General features: G+C 39.4%; 1 protein-coding gene across 1 annotated transcript in view; it reads left to right on the forward strand.

Annotated features, from left to right (window-relative positions):
- Positions 1-23,868, forward strand: part of ADAMTSL1 (ADAMTS like 1) — a gene marked incomplete at both ends in the record, with an annotated part of 347,299 nt that overhangs the window by 274,633 nt on the left and 48,798 nt on the right. The window contains 2 exons of the mRNA XM_084305155.1: positions 15,282-15,492; positions 21,747-21,926. Coding sequence (XP_084161281.1) covers positions 15,282-15,492; positions 21,747-21,926 — 391 coding nt within the window. The remainder of the gene's footprint in view (positions 1-15,281; positions 15,493-21,746; positions 21,927-23,868) is intronic.

Raw genomic sequence — 23,868 nt, forward strand, 5'->3', positions numbered from 1 at the left:
ATATGCATTTCACTTGTGAGAGAGAAGCAGCAATGTATTTTGCTGATATAATGATCTAACAAAGCTTAATCATAAATAAAACAGCAACTCAACATGATTCAGGATGTTGATATACACTTGGATATCTACTGTGTAGAGGACAGGGTCAGACGAACTGTCAGGAGATCCTCCCCTTGAGTCGCAAGATTCAGAATGGACACCCTTGCACGCTGAACTCCTCAGAATGCAGCCCAGGCGCAGCTGGATCCAAACATAGTTCCAAACTTGATGAACAGTTTATGTCTAAAGGTTGAGAAGATCATCCTATTGAGTCTCGAGGTACAGAGTGGACCCCCGTCCTTTTTAAACTCCTTGAACTGAAGGAGTAAGGAGTCTAGATGCATCTAAGGCTTTCGACACCATTTCCCACAGCATTCTTCTCAAGAAACTGGCTGCTCATGGCTTGGACTGATGTACCCTTCACTGGGTTAAAAATTGACTAGGTAGCTGGACCCAAAGAGTCATGGTGAATGGAGTTAAATCCAGTTGGAGGCCGGTTACTAGTTGTTTCCCCTGGGGCTCAGTATTAGGGCCAGTTCTCTTCAATATCTTTATTGATGATCTGGATGAGGGGATTGAATGCACCCTCAGTAAGTTTTCAGATGACACAAAACTAAGTGTATGTGTCAATCTGCTTGAGGTTACGAAGGCTCTGCAGGAGGATCTGGGTAGGCTGGACCGATGGGCTGAGGCCAACTGTATGAAGTTCAACAAAGGCAAGTGCTGGGTCCTGCACCTGGGGCTCAACAACCCCAAGCAGAGCTACAATCTGGGAGAAGAGTGGTTAGAAAGCTGCCTGGAAGAGAAGGACCTGGGAGTACTGGTTGATAGTCAGATGAATATGTGCCAGCAATGTGCTCAGGTGGCCAAGAAGCCCAACAGCATCCTGGCATGTATCAGAAATAGTGTGGCCAGCAGGGCTAGGAAAGTAATTGTCCCCCTGTACTCAGCTCTGGTGAGGCCACACCTTGAGTACTGTGTTCGGTTTTGGGCCACTCACTACAGGAAGGACATTGAGGTGCTCGAGCGAGTCCAGAGAAGAGTGACGAAGCTGGTGAGGGGTTTGGAGAACAAGTCTTACAAGGAGTGGCTGAGGGAGCTGGGATTGTTTAGCCTGGAGAAGAGAAGACTCAGGGGCAACCTTATCACTCTCTAGAGGTGCCTTAAAGGAAGCTGTAGCAAGGTGGGATTGGTCTATTCTCCTACATATCCAGTGATAGAACGAGGGGGCATTGGGCTAAAGTTGCACCAGGGGAAGTTTAGGTTGGATATTAGGAAAAACTTCTTTACTGAAAGGGTTGTTAGGTATTGGAATGGGCTGCCCAGGGAAGTGGTTGTGTCACCGTGCCTGGAGGTCTTAGACATTTAGAGGTAAAGCTTAGTGATATGTTTTAGTGGAGGACTTGCTAGTGTTAGGTCAGAGTTTGGACTAGGTGATATTGGAGGTCTCTTCTACCTAAACAATTCTGGCATTCTGTGATTCTGAACCCTGTCTTTGTCCCGGACTTGTTCAATATTTTTTTTCAGTCTTTAACAGACTCCAGCCTTTTTCTCCAGTGGAATGTGTTTCAGTCTATTCTGAACCAAAGTGCATTGAGAATGTCTTTCACAGTCTTTTAAGTAGTCCAGAGAGTCTCCTAGGATCTGCAGTCCACAACTTGAACCATTGGCAAAGTAGGTTGGAGGATCAGATATTATAAGTAATGGGATGCCAGACTGGACAGCTTCACCCATATTTGAAGACTTACGGTAAAGAAAAAGCTTAAAAAAGAGTCTGTGGGAGAATCTCAAACATACATTTTGTTTAGTTTTTCTTTGCTAAAGACAGTGCTGTACAAAGCCATCTAAACAGGCTGCTGTCCTGAGCTATCACTCTGTTATGCTATATTTGCATTACCTGTACACCTGCACTATATATATCCTGCACTACTGCAATATTTCCCCAGACTTAAAAGGTATTAATGTGACCCAAAAGCATTTCTTTTTCTCTCCCTCCTGTTTTTAAAGTATCAAGTATCTCACTTGATACTTTTTTCAGTTGTTAAGAGATTGTCCAAGATGTGCCTGACAGCCCATCCTTCCCTGTTCTTGCTGGGTGTGCTGACGATGGTGGAGAACTGCATGTTCCTTCGTATCTCTTTCTCAACAGCAGTTACAATGGAGTCACCAAGCGGACCCTTTTCAGCACCTCTTCAGCACATTTAAACATGAAGAATGAGGCAGCTTTCAGGTTGCTAGGATCAGTGGTTAGCTCTGGAGTCTCTGTATCAGTCATTTTATTTTAATCCAGTCATTTAAATTTCTAATAATATAAGAATTAACTCATTAGATAGGATTTCATTCATAGACATTTTTCTCCATTTTAGCTCATAAAATATTAGAATGCAACTATAAATACATTTTTAGTAACATATGATATTTTCTTACTTCAAACAATTATAGACCACACTTCTTATTCAGTGTCCTACGTAGATATATAGATGAATTTCTTCTACCCAAAGCTTGGAGTTTGCCAAGATGGTACATCCTTAAGTTGAAACACAATTTGATGATGGCCTATCACAGGCTTTTCATAATCTGGTTTGTGATAACCATGAGCTTAAAGCCATGATAGAGACTGAGTTCTGCTTTGGACTGTTTTTCCTCCATTTCTTTTTTTTTTTTTTTTTTTACTGGCACTGTTAGTTTTAGTCACCTTAATGCAGTCCACTTCTCTGCATCTTTCTCTTCATTAATGTGTGTATAAACTAGAACTTAATATTTGCTACCACTTGATATTTTTCTATATTTTGAACAAATATTACTTCTGCATTTCAGATATTAATTTCTAATTATTAGCTTGTTCTGAATGTATTCTTAATTTTCTTGAGAGTATTAATTCACTGCCTCAATGGCAGTATTTCATTCTCAAGAGAAAGTTTTCCCAAGAATAATGATAAAGTGTATGCCTTTGTTCTTGAGCCAAATTCAATGATAGGTCAAATGTTTTGTGCCAGGATTAATTTATTCACAGTAGCATTATCCTGTGAGATTAGCTACTTATAAATGGATTGTTTTACTATGCATCATCGCTTTCTTTTTAAAAAAGGGGGAAAAGGAAACAATCATTATATCTTCCATTTACAGTACTGTTGAAGTAACTTACTGTATCAGTTTAAAAGGAATGCCCAATACTTTTTAACAAATAAATATTGAATGACAAGAAGATGAGATGTGTGAAAGAAGCATAAAAATATGGCCTTAACTGCTGAAAATGTACTGTACAATTCTGTACAATACTTACACATCAGTAAAGATTTATACTTGAAATAAATTGAGGAGGCATTTTCATTTATAGTTTGATTTGGAGTGAATTAACTACCTATAGAAGGAGTGAGACTGATTAAACAAAGTGTGCTGAATCTGTCAAGTAGGTCTGTTGTATCTGCAGTAGCAGAGTAAGCTGTTCTATTTCTGACCATTAAAATTTCCATCTTTAATTAAGTGATCCATTCCTGATCACTTCCTAGTCTCTCTGCTAATGTTGTTAGGCATTCAAAAGCTCACTGACAGAGGATTTTGTGGTGTGCAATTACTCATTAGAAATGTAACTAAGCTGACTTCACAATGTCACCAGCTGTTTATAGATCTTAGTCATTCACAGCCTTGGGAACAATTTGAAACACTTATAGAGAGGTGAATGGCAATGTATTTAATTACTACCCAGCTCATCCACAGATTTGTCTTGTTTTAACTATATTGGACAGAGGATTCGTTTTTGTTTTTAATTTAATGAGAATCATAGAATCATAGAGTCATTTAGGTTGGAAATGACGTCTAAGATCATTAAGTCCAACCACTAACCTAGCACTGCCAAGTCTACCACTAGACCATGTCCTTAATCTCTACATCTACAAATCTTCTGAAGACCTCCAGGGATGGTGACTCAACTATTCCACTGGGCAGCCTGTTTCAATACCGCACAAGCCTTTCAGAGAATATTTTTTTCCTAATACCCAACTTAAACCTCTCCTGGTGCAACCTGAGGCTATTTCCTCATGTTCTATCACTTGCTGCATGAGGGAATGTGCAGACCCCCATCCCACTACAACCTGCTACAACCACTTATAGAAGTCGCACTGTCACAGCTCCAGATCTAAAAAAAAAAAGTTGTTCTTATATGTTAGACAAGTTTATTCCTCTTCCCATGAGGAATCAGACTGTACAGTCTAAAGCCAAGATTTTCTCCAAGATCTAAGAAATAGTTTCTCATTCAGAGAAATTTAGGGGAGAAGTGTATCAAACTGCCATTCTATAGACCCTGCATTGTACACACAGATCTGTATTGATACAGCTATTTGAGTGGAGATACAGAATGTTTTATTAGAAATTTGATTTTATACATAGTAACCTCTCTGACACCATCACTTTAAATATATTATAACCTTTCCTTTCATGTATTTTTGGGTTAGACTCAAATCTTGGTAGATTCCCATGAATCTAAAAACTTAACTATGTCTGGTTCATTTCAGTGTCAAATGAGTTTAGAACATTCTCACTCTGCATGTGGAGCTCCATTTTTTATTGCAGAAAAATGAGTAAGTTACTAAATAGATTATCAGTACGAGCATCAGGGTCTCAAAGGGGAAGTTAAAGAAACAATATTGGGTCTGGATGTGCCCTTGGATCAAGATTCTTGCATTGCCTAACTGTTGCAAAAATTGGGTGTTGCAAAAAGAACCCCAAAGAAAAAGAACACTCAAACATAAGCAGGCACTGGGAGTTTCTCAAGTTCAGCCGCAGTACCATAAGTATATACATGTTCCTCTTCCCCTGCTGAGAAAGAGAGAGACAGAGAGAGAGAGAGAGACAGATGTATGCTTGATTTTGAAAGACAGCCTTTTTGTACCTTTTGCACTGGCGGAACAGTTCAAGAACAGTTCATCCTAACAAAAATATTATCCCTGTAATACTGCCAGCCAGGTCAGCAAGAAGCTCATGTTATCTGCTTTTTCTGTGGCAGTACTGCTCACAAAACTTGGACTTGTTAGAGAATTACTTAAGCCCACTCACTGTTGTCTGAACACTGCCTCATTCATGAATCTGCTTTCTTTGTCCATTCAGTCCAGTGACATCTCCTTCTCTTCTTTCCTGCATTGATCGTTTCAGGAAAGGCATCTTTGGGCTTGAGGAGAGTCCTATTACTCAGTGGAACAAAACCGCATATTCATGAATGTTGATCTTACAGATTGGCAAGTCAGGTTTCTTGTATATTCTTTCCAAGCCATTTACATGTATTTCCAACAATCTCATTTTTAAAATGCTTTATTTTGGATATATTACAGATTACAAGTGATCAGTTCATTGCCCATCTTTCTCACATGCTGAGCTTTTTCTTTCTTTGTCTTCTGGTATCTGCAACCTTGTTGATTTCTTCTTCAAGAACAGCTGTTTTTTAATATTTTCCATATGGTATAAACCTAGGCCTATGAAAAGGTGTTGGCTTACAAGACAGAGTCAAGCATGGAGTGCACCAGTGTGAACAGAGCCAGGGAGCTTTGGACATAACACAGCTCTGGTCTGGGTAGCAGGGTTTGAACTTAAACTCTCCCCCTGCTTCTTCAGAGAAGAAGTGCGTGAGAGTACTTCATAAACTGGTAGGCACGGTATATTTGACAAATTAGTGGTTCCTGTGTTTTTACATTATTTTTGTGTAGGTTTACGGCACGGGATACTGCTCTACTGTAGTTTCTGAAATATGTGTTCCTGCTCTACTGTAGTTTCCAAAATATGTGTTCCACCCTGCAGTCCTCATTCATGAGGACCATCTGCCATAACAACAAGTGCAATTTGTGCATTTTCTGTCGTATTCCTCAAACATTCCTGTATTACCTCCTAACTACATTTCCACCTTTACACTATATACTCTGCTTCACAACTGTTTACTATCTTAATTTTTGAAAGGGTTTACAGAAGACCTAGTTTCAATGTATTACACGTAAAGCACTGAACAACATCCTTGTAAGAACTTGATAGTTTGAACATTGGCCCAAGTCTAAGTTTGAGCCCAAAACAACTCATTTCTTTATCATGCCTCATCTGGTCTGTGCACCTATATCAAACACAGCCATTGCTATCATTTATCTCAGTGTCTCAATTATCACACAACATAAAATTCTTCTGTGAGATATATTTCTGTAGTCAGTATGCCTGATAATCTCTCAAAACAGTTCTCTGCCAAACAAATTCACTTACCTGAAGTTGCCATTCATGTTGCCCCAGATGCATTCTGCATCTGCTGTAGTCCCTCAACAGACCCACTGGATAACTTCCGGCTATTCACAATGTTGGCATAAAAACACAAACCCTCTTTTCTGACCTGATCTAATGGTTGATGAACTCTGCCTTCAGTTCAAGGAGCAGCAAGAGTTATTTACTGTAAGGAGCTATATATTGCTTGAAATATGTCAGCAACCAAAATTGCCGTTTGTAGAGTTGTTGCATATTCCATTTACCCTCTGTTCTTCTTTGACCTCTCAGGTTCCTCCTGTATTTTCCTCCATTTGGCTCTGTTATATAAATATTGGCTCTCTGCCACTTTCAGCTATAATGAGCTGCAATATTCATTGATACCAAGAAGCCTAGAGAGTGAATGCAGGCCACTTCTGTCATCTCCCAGAGCACTCTCATTGAGCCTTTGATCTGCTTGCATGTGTTGGCTGCATAGGTTTCTTTTTAAATGTATTGCCTTCACTTGCAAGGAAGATGTTTTTAGAAGAAATGATCCTTACTCTTTCTTGTGCACAGCAACCCCATGAAACTTACCCTGCCTGTTGCACAGAGCAGTTCTGCTCCCTTGTCACATTAGAAATACTTAAAATCAGGCTGTAGAATTTTGTCAGACTAGCACTGGACAACAAGCATGACTTATTTTTCTGTTGCTACTCTTAATTAAAAATAACTTTGCCTTTAAAATTTTATTTCTTAATAAAGTATCGACCTTTTCAAGTATTAGTTACATCTCACCTTTCCTCTGAGATGTGTGCATACTTTTCTAATGTTATTTCTAATCTCTAACACAGACTGAGTCATGGAAGTAGGGAGATTACTTCCTAGATACACAACTCAGTGTTTTACCTTCCATTCTTAACTCTCACACTTCACTTCAAAGGAGTCTGATTTTACAGTGAATAAGTTAACAGCTGAATGGAAAATTTGTTGTATTTAAATTGTTATCTTTTATACCCTTTTCTTTGAAACTAGTTTAATTATAAAACCAGGAACTGACCTTTGAGTCCTCATCTTAGTCCTGAAGCCTCACAGGAAACACTGCTTCCCATCCAGGATTAACGCTAATTCTCTCTGCTGCCCAAAGTTGAAGATCACCTTCTGAATGGTATTTAAGACCTGACACTGAAGATACTTACTCAACCCAAGAAAAATCTGCTAAAGAACTCTCATGAAAGCTTTTATCACTAATAAAATAGGAGGATGTGCCACAAACACAGCTCCAGATCAATAACAGAAAAGAAATGGAGAAGTATGTGCTCCCATTAGACTTCTTCTCACTATGCAGCATCCAATGCAAGATGCACAGACTGAGGACAGAAGGCAGCCAATATTAATGTGGTATGGGATTTAGTCCATTGCATGTGCATATACACAGCTGCCACCACTCCCTTGTGCACTGAGTAATGTTTCTATGCAGGCAGGTGTCAGATGTTAAGTAAGACGCTTCCAGGCAAACCTCTCTGCACACTGATGAATGTTTATTTTAGGAAAAAAAAAAAAGAAAAAAAAAAAAGAAAAAGAAAGAAAAGAAAAAGAAAAAGTTCTTTTGTTTCACTTTCATATGGTTTAACCACATAAAAATGACAACAATTTCACTTTTTTAGCTAGTTCGTGAGGTCTTTGTGTAGAAGGGTATTTACTTCTCCCGTGCAGTGTTCAATTTTCTTGGCAACTCTTAAAGGGATTCTGTCAGGATGAACATTGTGTATCTCTAGAAAATGTCCTTCACTTATAACACCTAACAGCTTAGAATGCTTTGTTTCTACCATATATGCCATGCATATAGGGACTGATCCAAATCCATTCTCTCCATAGGGATGATTTGGTTCAAGATTATATATATATATTTTTAGTTCTGCATAAATCGTTTACTTTTTCCAGGCTGACTAAGGGGGTGCGAGAGTGTTTTGTTCTGAGAGGTAATGGCTCCACAGGGGCAGCTTCTCTGACTCTAGCAGCCTCTCCTGACATGAGTAGCTGGTTAATAACTGGTGTCATTTTCTGGTCTAGCCAGCTAGCAGAATTATTACGTGGGGTCCAGTTTGTTTAGAAAAGAGAAGGAAGTTTCAATACTGAGGCAAGAGTACATTATTGTCGCTGTTGTTATTTGCAACATACATGTACTAATGCCCGAAGGCTCCTGTCTAGCTGGGAGTCCCATTGTGCTAGGCAGTAGATAAAGACAGAGGAAGAGATCATCCCTGTTGCAGAACTACAGCCTAAGCAGACAGCACGGATGAAACCCAAGAGAAAAGTATTGTTATGACTTTGCAAATGTGAATTTGGGAAATGTGGGAGAAGAGCATGAAGCCCAGCACTTGAGTGTTCTCATTGTACTCAAAGGGGCTATTCGCAGACTCAGCAGTGCTGGTCTCAGTCACCACTGGAGCCCAGTGAAGAGCCAGGAGAAGGGTTCTGTTCACACAGTCCCTCAGTTCTTCACCCTAACTGCTTAGCCACTATATAGCATTGCTACTTTTTGTCTTGTCACGAGAAAAAGGGAAAGCTCATTTATAAATAAAAATAACCGGATAGAACTATTTAGAAGCTCATACTCACGTTAAGTGTTAGAGGCTTTTTTGGTTTCACTTTAAAGAGCTTGATGTTGGGTTCAAGTGTCCAGGCTGATGAATATGTGAGCCCTCACAAAACTTGAAACTCCTTGATGTATAACGTGATAAAGTTGAATCTATCATCTGCAGGCAAGATTTCTGTTAAGTATGTCAAAAGAATTCTCTTTATAAGGAAATGGCATGATTAGCTATTTTTTAAAAGCACCTCTAATATTTTTACTCTAATGGTGGAGTAATTTTGTTGTGATATAAATATAGATTTTCAGATCATTGACCCCTTTTTTGGCAAACTGGAGCTTCACAATTGTTCTCTTTCTTTAATTTAAAGGATCTGCAAATGCTCACATTTTAAAAGATACTGAGCATGATGAATTGTGAAAAGTGCATGTTTACCTGAAACTAAGCACATGCATAAGCACTGCCCAGTGAAGCCTGACTTACTCAATAAGTATGTTCCAGAAAATTACAGTTACTCGTTTACCTATAAAAATTACATTGATATCAATCAATAAAAATCAATGAAAATCAGTGTTTCATAATATATTACAGATTATAATTATAATTCATAATATGAATTAACTGTTATATTTCCTAGGTGGGTGTTATCTTTTCCTAAAATCTGACTATTATTGATTCAGTTTTGTTAGTTTATAGTTGCTGGAGGTGCAAGAAATTTAGTGCTCAGGTTGGACTGGCTTTTCACAGTCTTCTGTTGAGTTTTAGATCACACACAACATTGTGTATAAAAATTAATAAATAAAGGAAAACCACTGCTTTGAGCAGCCAAATCAGGTTCACTAGTTCATTCAGACAAATGTGTGTGTCCAAATCACCAATTATAAAATAAAATAAAATAAAATAAAATAAAATAAAATAAAATAAAATAAAATAAAATAAAATAAAATAAAATAAAAAAATACTGAGGCATCGCACCAGTCTGCTAGAAGCAGGAGACTGTTCATCTGGAAAGTGCCATGTTTCTATGATCAGTTTAGTGTTTTGAATTTATGATGATACCTGAAATAATCTGAGTTTTAAGACCATCCTCTGCTCATTACACCTTCCTTTCACCTTTTGAATTCTGTCTTTTTTGTTTTGTTTTGTTTTCATGAAATACAGCAATTGACATTTTTAAAGACTAGGTTGTGCTTAAATAACTGCTATTTAGGTATTTAGGAGATGGAAACAAACAAGTGATGAACTGATAGACCTAGAGCTAGGACAAGCCAGGGGCTTAGGGGACGAGATATGCCAAAGTTCTGCTGTGGAAAAGGCTAAAAAGCTACTGCTTCTCTGTTGCTACATATTCATATAGGTTTGGGCACTAGTGATGGAGAAAGAAGGAGGAATCAAAAGAATATTCCAGAAAAAAAAACATGCAATCTCTTCAATGGGCTTTGGTAAGGAATACAGGAAGTACCAAACCAATGACTTCATCTGGGCTATAAACTAGTAAGAATGCAAATTTTTCCTGAAGTCTACACCGTAACAACAACCACAGTCAGCATACAAAGTTGCCAAACCCAATTGTGTGAGTTTTCCTTAGCTTGATCCTGTAACTACCTTTTTAAGTGTAAGACCGATGGGCTGAGGTCAACTGCATGAAGTTCAACAAAGCCAAGTGCCGGGTCCTGCACCTGGGGCGCAATAACCCCAAGCAGAGCTACAGACTGGGAGAGGAATGGTTGGAGAGCTGCCAGGCAGAGAAGGACCTGGGAGTGATGGTGGATAGTCGGCTGAATATGAGCCAGCAGTGTGCTCAGGTGGCCAAGAAGGCCAACGGCATCCTGGCTTGTATCAGGAACAGCGTGACCAGCAGGGCGAGGGAGGTGATCGTCCCCCTGTACTCAGCTCTGGTGAGGCCGCACCTCGAGTACTGTGTTCAGTTTTGGGCCCCTCGCTACAAGAAGGACATGGAGGTGCTTGAGCGGGTGCAGAGAAGGGCGACGAAGCTGGTGAGGGGCCTGGAGAACAAGTCCTACGAGGAGCGGCTGAGGGAGCTGGGCTTGTTCAGCCTGGAGAAGAGGAGGCTCAGAGGTGACCTTATCGCTCTCTATAGGTACCTCAAGGGAGGCTGTAGCGAGGTGGGGGTTGGTCTGTTCTCCCACGTGCCTGGTGACAGGACGAGGGGGAATGGGCTTAAGTTGAGCCAGGGGAGTTTTAGGTTAGATGTTAGGAAGAACTTCTTCACTGAAAGGGTTGTGGGGCACTGGAACAGGCTGCCCAGGGAAGTGGTGGAGTCACCATCCCTGGAAGTCTTCAAAAGACGTTTAGATGTAGAGCTTAGGGATATGGTTTAGTGGGGACTGTTAGCGTTAGGTTGGAGGTTGGACTCGATGACCTTGAGGTCTCTTCCAACCTAGAAATTCTGTGATTCTGTGATTCTGTGATTATCCTACTTGAATGTTAATTCTGACATTATCAGTTACATGCAGAATATCATGACGTTCTTTTCCTTTTTTTTTTTTTTCCTTTTTTTTTTGGTTGGAAAAGTCAGTTCAGTGTGGCCAAATCATCAAAAATAAAAATAAATAAATAAATAAAAAGACAGAGGAATGTGTACACAAAGACCATATGAAATAAGAGACAAATTATTTGAGCTCACATCTCATAACACTCTATAGTAAGGATAAAATTCTATTATTGAAGCGAGACAGTATTAAAAGAAAAAAATACTATCTCCAACAGAAGAAAGATAGTTTATAAACTACTTGTAGTAGTACTCTCCTACCTATTTTACAAAGTGGTGCAATCACCTGTAGCTATTATAAAATAATCCTACAGTCCTGTGATTCTATTCAATAAGATTATTACTGATCTCTCTCTATTTTTGTAGGACTGTGAAATTCTGCCAATCCATATCATCTGTTATTTTGGTTACTTGCATATCCCTACTCTACTTTGTATATCCCTACTCTATTCTACATTCTTTGCTTTGTATCTATGAAAGCCCAAAAAGTCAATGAAAACGCAAGGGTAAGAGAGAATTTGACTTCATATTTCCTGAGCACCTCTGAGAACTCTCCTGTTTAGAGCAGCTGGAAGGAATTGTGAATAAAATTATATTATGGGTAGGGCAACAGATGCAACCTGCAACAGAAAATTCAAACATTAGGAAAAAAAAATCCTTTCTCTTTATTGAAATTCAACATTTCTTTCTGGAAGAAGAAACAGTCACCCTCTTCTGCAGAAGCCAAGATCTCCAAAGAGTTTATGTGGCCTGCTGGCCACTGAGATGTGAACTGCCAAAAGAAACATTGTGCTCTTATACCAATAACAAACAATGAGTTGCTGGAGGCAACAGCTATTACCATCACTTGAATAAAAGCAACTTTTGGCAACTAACCATGTATGAAAATAGATTCTGAAATAAGAAAATGCCTTCTTTTCAGCACCTACTCAAATATCTCAGTTTAGATTGTGCCAAAAACTGAAGGGTAGCTGATATCCACATTAATTCTGACTGACAATTTTATGGGAAAATCTGGGAAGACCTATCCCCCCAAATCATTCATATGGAGAACATACTCCAGATTAGTTTAACTGGCTGCCAGATGTCACTCTTCATCTACTGCTAAATAGCTCCCAGTATCAGACTTAAGTGGCCTTCAGTGTATTACAGCCTGGAAAGTGGCCATAGCAATTTCTTCCTCACTATGCAGGGTGTATTAATTTTTAGAAAGGGTTAAACACATTTTTCTGGTTGTTAATGGCAGAATAGTGCTGTGGCATTTAGGAAAGAGAAGGTGGATTTCACTACTGTCGTGGTTTAACCCGGCCGGCAGCTAAACACCACACAGCCGTTCTCTCACCCTCCCCCTCCCTCTCTGGAACGGGGGAGAGAAATGGAAAGTGAAGCCCGTGAGTTGAGATAAAGACAGTTTAATAAGACAGGAAAATAATAACAACAACAACAACAACAACAACAACAATAATAATAATACAATGGTGATAATAGTACTACTACTAATAATATGTACAAACAAGTGATGCACAATGCAATTGCTCACCACCCGCTGACCGATGCCCAGCCTAACCCTGAGCAGTCCGGCCCCCTCCCCCAGCTAGCCACCCCTATATATTGTTTAGCATGATGTAAGATGGTATGGAATACCCCTTTGGCTAGTTTGGGTCACCTGTCCTGGGTCTGTCCCCTCCCAGCTCTTACTGCACCCCCAGCCTGCCTGTTGGCAGGACAGAGCAAAAGGCTGAGATGTCCTTGGCTTGGTATAAGCACTGCTCTGCAACAATTAAAACATCGGGGTGTTATCAGCACTCTTCTCATCCTAAGCCAAAACACAGCATTCCACCAGCTACTAGGAAGAAAATTCTGTTCTAACTGAAACCAGGACAACTACCAAGGCTATTGTCTAAAAGTAAACTTGAGTGCCATTAATATTGCATACAGTGGTGCTCAGGGCACATCCTGTCCTACTATAAAATCAGAAAAAGTAATCAGAAGATGGAGCTCAGAAGGGGAACAGAGTGGCTTTTTGCCTTTGCATTATCATCTACTGAGGAAAATGTATTTCTTACCTACAATCCTTTAAATTTGTTTATGAAAGTTATTGAGAGAGAAGGAACAAATACACAGAACAACTTCATAAAATAAAAAGAGAAGTTAGAATAATTCTGTGAGAGTCCGTGATGTGTTTTTTTCCATAAAATGTTTACTAACATGGTGCATTTTAAACATGCTGAGCCATTTCCATTGACTGCTGATCCTAAAACATCCGAGTTTTTCCCCATAGCTCCTTCATAAATTCTGCTTCTTGTTGCTGACATGTTTCATAACTTTCCTTCATTGTCTGCCTCAGTCCTGTTGGAGCCAGAGGGTGTCTTTCATCATAATCACTCCTTTTAGTTTCTGCCTGGCTTTGCTTTCTACAAGGGCAGGTTGTCTGAGCTTTCCTTGTCCTGAATGTTTAATTTACTCCCCTGACAATTGGTTTCAGTAACATCATGCAGGCAAGAAAGCTATTCTTCAGGATTAGAAAAAGTGTCAGTATCTGGCTTTTGTACTTTCATTTTGGATGTAGGAGTATGCCCACATCAGTCTAGTGTTTTGTCTGAAGTGGATGGGAAGACTATTCTCTTATATTCTCACTCTAGATACAAGACTTCTTTGTATATGTGTTTCTGTATATCTCTGAACTGATTTCTAGTAGAGTGCAAGAGTGAGACTTGACATTTTAAGCAATTTTCAACATATTGCTGACAGAATTAGAGGGTGTTTTCAGTGTGCCAAACAACAGAAATCTGGTTTTCTTGTGATGGACACTGAAACTAGCCATGAGAAATCCTTCTGATTCAAAAAAAAAAAAAAAATTAAAAAAATCCAAAAAGAAATCCTTTTGATTCAAAAAAAGGTGCTTGAGCTGGTCCAGAGAAGGGCGACAAAGCTGGTGAGGGGTCTGGAGAACAAGTCCTACGAGGAGCGGCTGAGGGAGCTGGGCTTGTTCAGCCTGGAGAAGAGGAGGCTCAGGGGCGACCTTATTGCTCTCTACAGGTACCTCAAAGGAGGCTGTAGCGAGGTGGAGGTTGGTCTGTTCTCCCACGTGCCTGGTGACAGGACAAGGGGGAATGGGCTTAAGTTGCACCAGGGGAGGTTTAGGTTGGATGTTAGGAAGAACTTCTTTACCAAAAGGGTTGTGAGGCATTGGAACAGGCTTCCCAGGGAAGTGGTGGAGTCATCATCCCTGGAGGTCTTTAAAAGACGTTTAGATGTAGAGCTTAGGGATATGGTTTAGTGGAGGACTGTTGGTGTTAGGTCAGAGGTTGGACTCGATGATCTTGAGGTCTCTTCCAACCTAGAAATTCTGTGATTCTGTGATTCTGTGAAAATTTATACAGCTAGCACAGAGAAAGGTTGGGTCAGTAGCAGTTGTTTACCCAGAAGATAAAGAGGGTCTTTCTGCTCTCCTGTTGCATCTTTCAAGGCCATAGCACTCCCTATTCAACAACAAGGAAAAGCCTGTCAGGAACCCCAGGAGCTCCCCTGGATCTTCTGGAAGAAATTCCTACTCAGGAATTCAGTAATATATTCCTCTGATGAATATTATTACTAGCTTTTTTCTTTTGCTTAAAGACAGAAAATAACCAGCTAATGAAGTCCTTTCAGTCTTCAACAGCCAGGCTCCTGCCCATCAAAAACTTTTAATGTAGAACACAAAACTTATTCTTGTGATATTGCAGGAGTCCAAGAGACCTGAAGCCCAAGAGCTTCTAACAATAACCAAAAATGCAGAGGAACCTCATCATGCAGCTACAAGGGTCACTTTTGTCAGAGAAGGAGAAATCCCTTTCATTTACTGCTTCTTCACTCCATCATTCTGAAAAGAGGAGGATTAAGGTTACTTCATTTTGTGCTTAAGGTTTTCTCTCCTGACCCCTTCACAGATGGGAGATTGGGAAATGGAGCACCTGCAGTCTTACTTGTGGGGTCGGATTGCAGACACGAGATGTCTTCTGTTCTCACCTATTATCAAGAGAAACTAATGAGACCGTGATCTTGGCAGATGAATTGTGCCATAAGCCTAAACCATCCCTCGTGCAAGCCTGTAATCGCTTTGACTGCCCACCCTCCTGGTATCCTACAGAATGGCAAGAGGTAAGAATGTATGAGTTAATCTCATTTTATGATCATTAAAGTAGTCATTACGTGCATGATCAGTGGATTGTTTTGTGTTAGCCTATTAGGAGGATTCATTAATCATTCTAATGAGCTATTAAAAATGAAAATGTGGCTTTTTGTTCCTTAGTGAGAACTGAATCAGGATTTTCAGAGGCAAATAATGAGCATTGCTATTTCTAATGCAAGATTTATGAAAACTCTTAATGGCTGACCATAGGTTCCAAACAAAAAGATCTGGAATGTAATCATCAGCTGAAGTCACTGGATTTCAGTTAGCAGTGAATTTCTAGGTTTCTAGGAATACAGAGCTACAACTATCAGGGAGGAGAAGATCTCTGGAGCATGATGAGTATTCCTTCTATTCTCAAATACGAATTTAGTTTAGGGCAAGAAACACTCCTCATCCTTCAAAGTCACAAATAAGTGTGAGGTACTTCATGAAATGCATGCCTTTTTACACTAATATTGAAAATCCCACAATGGATCTGTACAAGGCTTTCTGTGTTTGGTAGGCTACCTGAAATAAGGTTATTTGCTTAAATCTGGTTGCAAATGCAAACACATGATTCAAAAGACTTAACGGTGTTTATGTTGGATATGATACTGCAGAAGGAAAAAATTATACTGTTGCGCTGTTGAAAGGAATGGGAAAATTCACTGTACAGTGGAGGTGCAAGCAAAATGTCTATTTGAACCTTCAGTTCTGTTGGATGTAAGGATTCATTCCATGTTACCAGAAAACCAAGAGCAGTTGGCACTGTGCTTACATATAACTCCCAGTCTCCCTTTATAAAATCTGCCTTTGACTTAACAGCCAAGAAGATGTTAATGTACTTACTTAATGAAGCTGCTAAGTCTGTGAAGCTGTACTTCATGGGAGACCTCTGGATTTGGGCAGCCTTCTCAGTAACCAAAATTTATGCCAGCCTGATATTCTGTCAAAACTAGATAACTAGCCTGTGACATTAATCCTTTGTTTAAAACAATTAAGTTGTATTTCATGTTTTAACATTAATTTGTCTACTGATACTCACATACATGTATTTGCTTAGTTGTACCTTTCAATATTGCTAGGCTGTATCCACTCATTAATTCTGTATTTGTAAATAGATTTTTACTAACACATAATATAATAAAGTTAGCATATGTTCAAAGGTGTGCCTGTGCTAGTTAAAAAGCCCATAATTGGCCATAGTCCTTACAGAACGCAATTTTCTGCAACTTTATTTGAACAGTCAGAAGAGACATTCATTATACGATGCTGAATGTCCTCCTCAACAGTGTAATCATACACATTTTTACCTGTCTAAAGTAATGTTTTAGGCATTTTTTATATCTGCACAGAGGCTCTCAATCTTGTTGAAAGGTGAAACACATCTTAGGAAGGATGGTGCTCAATTAAGTGTAAAGGCTTTAACAAGCATATTGATCAGGAATTAAATAAGACTGTCCGGGTTGCACCTCTTGTGTTAACTGCTGCCTTCTCTGGACTAGGTGGAGACAAAGGATTTTTGCTGCATTTCACTGCTGTGGCTTAACTAGGGTCCTCTGCACTTTTCAGGAAGGACAGCTGTATATTCAGCTACTCGTTATGTGGCCACTGAATAGTTCTTGTGATTCCCTTTTACCAGGAGAAAATTGAGTAAACAATGCACTTCTCTACACGTAGTTATCTGCCTCTGTTGAGAACAGTGTAGTGCAAGAAAAAATAGACTAATCCACTAAAATGAACTTCCATCCTCTCATTTTTTAAAGACGTCTGTCTTCCTTCTTTGCACCACCAACCTGTGTATATAAGAAGTCCACCCTGTAGCAAAGCCAGGCCTGGCAGTTCTGTCTCACACAGGTTTCCTGTGGATGACCTCCATGTGAAAGCCTGCATCAACAGGCCAGTGCATTGCGCTTTGTGCTTATTACCGCTGGTTGACTCCTGGGATGTGCAAGGGAAGAGACCATCTGGATGGGACGTTGGTCACTGAGACTTCATCTGGAGGAGAGCTCCAGCCACACAGCAGGGCTGCCAAGTCAGAGTGTAGCCAGCATGGCTGCACGTTGTTTCTGCAGAGAGTCTCCAGCAGCCCAAATACTGCAGGAGGCATCTGAAAATATAAACCTACAGACCTTACAGAGGTCTCCACACCATCTTGAGTCCCTGAGAGATGTTCCCGCCTGTGGAGAGACAGAGGGCCATGCAGGAAGGTGCCAGTAAATATTCACAGGCAGTGGAGGGCAACATCTGCTGTGGCACCATTTGAAGCCATTTCTTTGGACTCATCAGTGGCGTTCATCATGCTTTTACAAGCACTCTCTCAAAATAATTTTAAGTAAATAAACAAACAAAGCTGCAATGCACAGTATTTTTCTTTTCTAAGGCTCTTTATGCTTGTTAAGGGAGAATTCTCTGAATTAAATGCCTTTAAGAGACCCAGTGTTCCTGGCAGATAAACACAGGATAATTATCAGTGTTGTAACATTCCAAGCAATTTTTTTAAATAACTCTTTGCAGATTCAAGGCTATTTATTTTTAAACTGTTATATTCCTTAGCTAAATCCATTAGGATGTTTATCTTGTTTTCAGTAGTGTGTTTCTGGAGGAATGTGGATATACGCTTTCATTTTTACAAGCCACTATAAATATCTACTCTGTAGACCTCAAATAGGAGACATCCATTAATAAATCTTCATCCTTCTTTGTTTTATTACTGAGTAAGTGATACTTACTTCTTTCCACAAGTGGAAACTTCTTTCCACAAATTTTAGAAAAGACCAGCCTCCCTGACTCCCAAACAATGAAACTGGTGTTTTTGCCTGAATCCTGTACAGTGTATGCATGTGCATGGATGCTCATAAGCATGTGCTGAGGCAGAAAGAAAGTTGGCTTTCCCTCTGCGTTCAGTGGGGACCATCAATTCTTCGTGTTAATTATTGTCTGCAGATTTTTGTATGAATAGAAGAGATCAAAGTGATGACTGCTGTAGGAGAAGCCAAGGCCATGGTACCACCAGCAGTTTAAGATGGCATTTTCCAGCACTTCATAGAATCACAGAATTGAAGGGGTTGGAAGGGACCTCAAAAGCTTCTACCAGAGGAGTCAATAGCTGCTGTGGGGAGCTCTTTCTTGCCCTTATTTGTAACACCCTTTTCCTTGAATCTCCAGAGGTGCTGTGCAGTCACACAATGATCCTGGTTAAAGCTAGCCTGAAGTGCAATTAGGTTTAGCCTAGATTAATTTTGCACTCTGGCTCACCGTGCAGGTGCTCAAATACTTATGCCTATATATGCAAAAAGCAGAAAGAAAAAAAAATAATAAAAAAATAAATAAAAAAGACAATAACAACAACAAAACAAAACAAAACAATAAAAAACGGGAATGAGTAAATGGCAGAATTGGGTGTATGGATTGTCTTCTTTAGTATCAGTCTTGCCCTATGTTTCCTTAAGCTTATTGCTGAACCAGGCATAATTAGGTAACAATGTGGGGAGATGCATCTCTTTAAGTCAGTACTCTCGCAAAGTCCCAGATCCTCTCTAAAGGGGTGCTGGGGGATATAGGAACTGGCTCTGCTCAGCAACTGTGGGAGGCAGGAATGTCACACTTTGCATGCATGGGTGGGTGAGGTGAAACCATGGTATATCTCTCCTGCCTGTGACACAAGCACAATTCTGTGTTGTAACAGCTTTGTGAGACCTTTCTGAACACAGAGACAGCAAGCACATTATTCAGATGGGATGTGTCTAAATAAGATGTGTCTAAATGTGTCTAAAAATAATTCCTCTCAAAATTATTGCTTCTTATTGTATGTAAATCCAAGTGGACTTTGCTGCCATTGAGCTACCTGCTTCCTTGAAATAATGCGGGAGCTGGAAGGTTCCGCTGGAGAAAAGTCAGCAGAGATTCCAGACCAGTGAAATGGTTCCAGGAGTGAAGGACAGGTGCAGGCACAGCTCCATTGCAGTAATACAGTACACTAGGAAAGTGTTCCTCTGGACAAGGAGGAATCTTGTTCCTGTGTTTGGCTTTCTCTGGCATTTGTCAATAGCGTTTGACACTGAGTAGTGAGTGACTGTGTGAATGACTGAAGGGCAAGAAGCAAGAAAAGATTTGTTTTGTCTTACTCTTTTATCTGGTCATGATGGAAGGGCAGAGAGACTCCCTTGGATTTGTATGACTGACAACGGGAACATGCTTTTGTTGTGTTTATACAGTGCCTAACTCATTTTGGCTCTGGTATATGACCTCAGTCCTTAGGCAATTTTGAAATAATACTTTTAATCACATTTTCTTGATTTACTCTCTCCTCAGGAATGAATTGTTCTTAAATGAAAGGTTGATAAATGTTTTCTTTTGCTGAAAACTAAAGTATTGTTTTACTTGCTTAAATTTTTGGAAGCTTTTGAGCTTCATAACATTCTAATTGGGACAAAAAACTATTTTTACTCATTAGAGAGCGATCCAAACAGAACATAAATACATCTTTCTTTGCAGTGTTCAAGTCTGAACTTCCATTCTGTCTTTCAAGAAAAACTTATATCTAAAAAAATAAGGCTCTCATTAAAGTTTATGCTTACCTCTCTCTAAGAGAGAATGGCGTTTCATGTCTTCAAGTATATAGTATATGTTTTAAAATTTCATCATGTGGTTTACTACTTCTCAGACATAATTCTTTGTTGCAAACTATAAGCAATTCCTAGTAATTTCAGCATAGCACAACCTCCCCCTTCTCCTTTACTAGGAGAAGAGAGAAATGGAATTGAACTGTCTGGACTAAGCAGAAGAATGGAGAGCCAACTAACAGCCACCACAAAAAAGATCTCAGAAATTGGGCAGAGACACAAAACAAAAAATAAAATAAAATAAGTTAAAATAAAATAAGTAAGTTAAAATAAGTTAAAATAAGTTAAAATAAAATAAGTTAAAATAAAATAAAATAAAATAAAATAAAATAAAATAAAATAAAATAAAATAAAATAAAATAAAATAAAATAAAATAAAATAAAATAAAATAAAATAAAATAAAATAAAATAAAATAAAATAAAATAAAATAATAAAGATGCAGGAGACTTCATCTGCTTGTTTAAAATTTCCTGCCCTGCATAGCTAGAAAATAGATACAGAGGGGAGTATTTACATTAAAGAGAGAGAGGAGGTGGGTTGTCTGGATATTAATCAGCCAGTTTTAGTTTAACTCAAATAAACCTTCCTCCTTACCTTTTGGAAAGAGAGCACACTGCTCTCATGACAGCCATAAATACAGAAGGTTATTTAATGGGTTATTATACTAATCTTATAAACCAGTTGTTGGGGCCAACAGCAGATTGCAGCTGTTATGCAGCTTTCACATGAGTTAAAAATCAGTGGAATGTCATACTGTAAGAAGTCTTGAAGGACAGGAATTCAAGACTGAACAGTTAAGTTTTGAAATGCACTAGGAATAGACCTCATGCTGCTCAGAAAAGAGAAATATGAAAATTACAAAAGGAAGAAAAGACAAAGCAATCAACTGGAGAAATTCTTATCTACTGCACTCAAATATCCACCATTTTTCTCACTAATACAAACTCTTTTTTAATAAGCTGAATTTGGATAAATATTTACATTTGGATAAATATTTAAATAATTCATAGCTGCTGATATCTAATATGCATAATAATATCCTGTAAATGAAGATCTTGAATCATTTTCTGCAGGTGAAGATTTTTCCATACTATCTGACACTGCCAGTAGCACAGTTAAAGCTCAGGCAGACACTTAAACCTAAATCCTCCACATCATGTGCAAGTACCTTATTTTCCAGTTGTAGGGTGTAGGAAGGGACAGCTTTTCAATCTCCATACAGTAATTATAAATTGTTGTTTCCATGTCTTTTGTATAAATTTCTGAAAACAAAATGTTTCAACAAAATGCTGAAGCAAGTTTGGTGTTTTTGTTGTTGTTTTGTTTTGGTTGGTTGTTTGGTTTTTGTTTGTTTGTTGTTTGTTTTTTGGATTATTATCAAAAAATGTTGCTTCTACTTCCCAAAATATTTTTGACATTTTTTAAAGTCTGCTTTGACATCCCTGTTTTTTTGTTTGTTTTTTGTTTGTTTGTTTGTTTTTGTTTGTTTGTTTGTTATATTTTCCTCTTGGCTGAAAGTAGACTTTGATTTCTACCAAAATTCACAAGTAATTTTTGCTGTCATTTGCCATGGTGCAAGTGTGATGCGAGTTGACTGACTCTCATCTCCCACAGTGTTCACAGACATGTGGAGGTGGTGTCCAGAAGCGAGATACGCTTTGCAAGCAGCGTCTGGCAGATGGAAGCTTGTTAGAGCTGCCAGAAACTTTCTGCTCCATGCCGAAGCCAGTTACCCAACAAGCCTGCAAAAATGAGGACTGTCCCAATGAATGGCTTCTCTCTGACTGGTCACAGGTATGCTCTTTGTATGCATAAGTATTGATTGTGCTGTTCTGGGTGACAAAGTTTCTCAGTCACTTGGGGTGAAGGAGCCAAATGTGCTCAGACTGCAAAAAGTTTACTATGCTCAGTTTTGTCCTATAATCTGTGCTTATCATCCTGGTAGGGGATGTGACCACTAGCTCAATGTGTGTCTCTGGAGGTTGCCTCTACAGATGTGGTTTTCCATCCAGCCAAAGCATGAAGACCTTCCTTCTGGCATAAACACAACCCATGCTCAAAACAATAAATTCCTGCTTCTGTCCATGCACAGCCTTTGCTTCTGTTCATGCAAGGCATCCACGAGGAGTAATATTCACTCCACCAGGCTCAATGCTTTTTTTTTTTTTCCAAAGTCTGACATTGTGAAGGCAGTTCAGTTGTCAATAATCTTTTCCTGCTGGGGGCCACTCCAGCCTTTCCCTATGATGCAGAGAAGAGAAAGGAGGAATTAGTCCAGTCTGCTGTAGGCATATCACAGAATCACAGAATCACAGAATTTCTAGGTTGGAAGAGACCTCAAGATCATCGAGTCCAGCCTCTGACCTAACACTAACAGTCCCCATTAAACCATATCCCTAAGCTCTACATCTAAATGTCTTTTAAAGACTTCCAGGGATGCTGACTCCACCACTTCCCTGGGCAGCCTGTTCCAATGTCTAACAACCCTTCGGTAAAGAAGTTCTTCCTAAGATCCAACCTAAATATCGTTACAGATGCCAGGCCTCTCTCACTCTAGGATACTGCTTTTGCAATGTTAGCTAGTTACTTCCTTCCTTCAATTTAAGAATGGCAAAACAAATTCTGCTGAAGTCTCTAGCATTCCCCAGACTCCCTTTCCAGTCTCACATGGCTTAAGGAAAAATTTTTTTATGTTTATGACAGCACTAATGAAAATACAATTTAATATTTTATTGCCAGTAAAAAGAAAACCATTCCCGCTCTTGCAATCTCTACCTCTGCTCTCTTGGTTCTCCTTCATGCCAGCAGGCAGAAAGTACCTTAATTGTAAAGGAAACACCTGTCACCTCATAGAGCTGTCTTACCTGCAGTCTTCTTGTGGTGATCTATCCACATTTCACTCAAATAAATGGTTGTTGTCACAGAATCGCAGAGTCACAGAATTGTAGGGGTTGGAAGGGATACATCCATTCTGGCAGTGAAGGTGGCAACTCTGTTCCTAATCTCTCTTCCTTCACAAGTTGCTACATGGTTTAACTGACATCATATTACTCATATTTCTGAATTCTGGCACTTTTTAAAATCAAATCTGACTTCCCTCTTCCCTCTCCATCTCACTTGGAGGCTGTCTTTTTGCTCTTTTCACCCTCAGTTTGTTTTCTCCCCCTCACTCCACCTCCAACCAGCATGTGTACTGCACTATAGCAGTACACATGGGATCTAGTGCAACAGGTGCGTCTCTGAGCTACCAACCTTACAATGATCAGCCTGCTTTCCAGCTCTTTCACAGGCCACCATTGGTGTCCCAGTGCAATGGCCCATATCCTCAATTACTGTGATTCTGTTTACACAAGTACATGTATATATATAAAAGGTGTATATGTAAAATATACCTGCTTACTTCCTGCTCACAGATTTCATCTGTGAGGTGCAACTCAACATGGTCTGCTCTTGGCTATGACCAGGAATTTGTCAACCCAACAGGCACAAATAAATAGAAACAACATGCAAAGACAAGCTATGCAGTATAGTGGAGTACTGTTAAAAGAAGGTTCTAGTATTAAAACCACTAGATAGAAAAAAGGGGGGACAGTAAGGTTCAAAACCGCAAAGGATAGAAATACCTGTTATTTCATCTCCCTGCTGTGCCTGCATCATCTGTAGCTGAATGGCCAAGTGCTGTTCTGACTTCTTCCCCTGTAATATATTGAAAGCTGTAACTGACCCATATGGTGAT

This window comes from Netta rufina, assembly GCF_964035555.1.
Source record: "Netta rufina genome assembly, chromosome: Z".
NCBI lineage: Eukaryota > Metazoa > Chordata > Aves > Anseriformes > Anatidae > Netta > Netta rufina.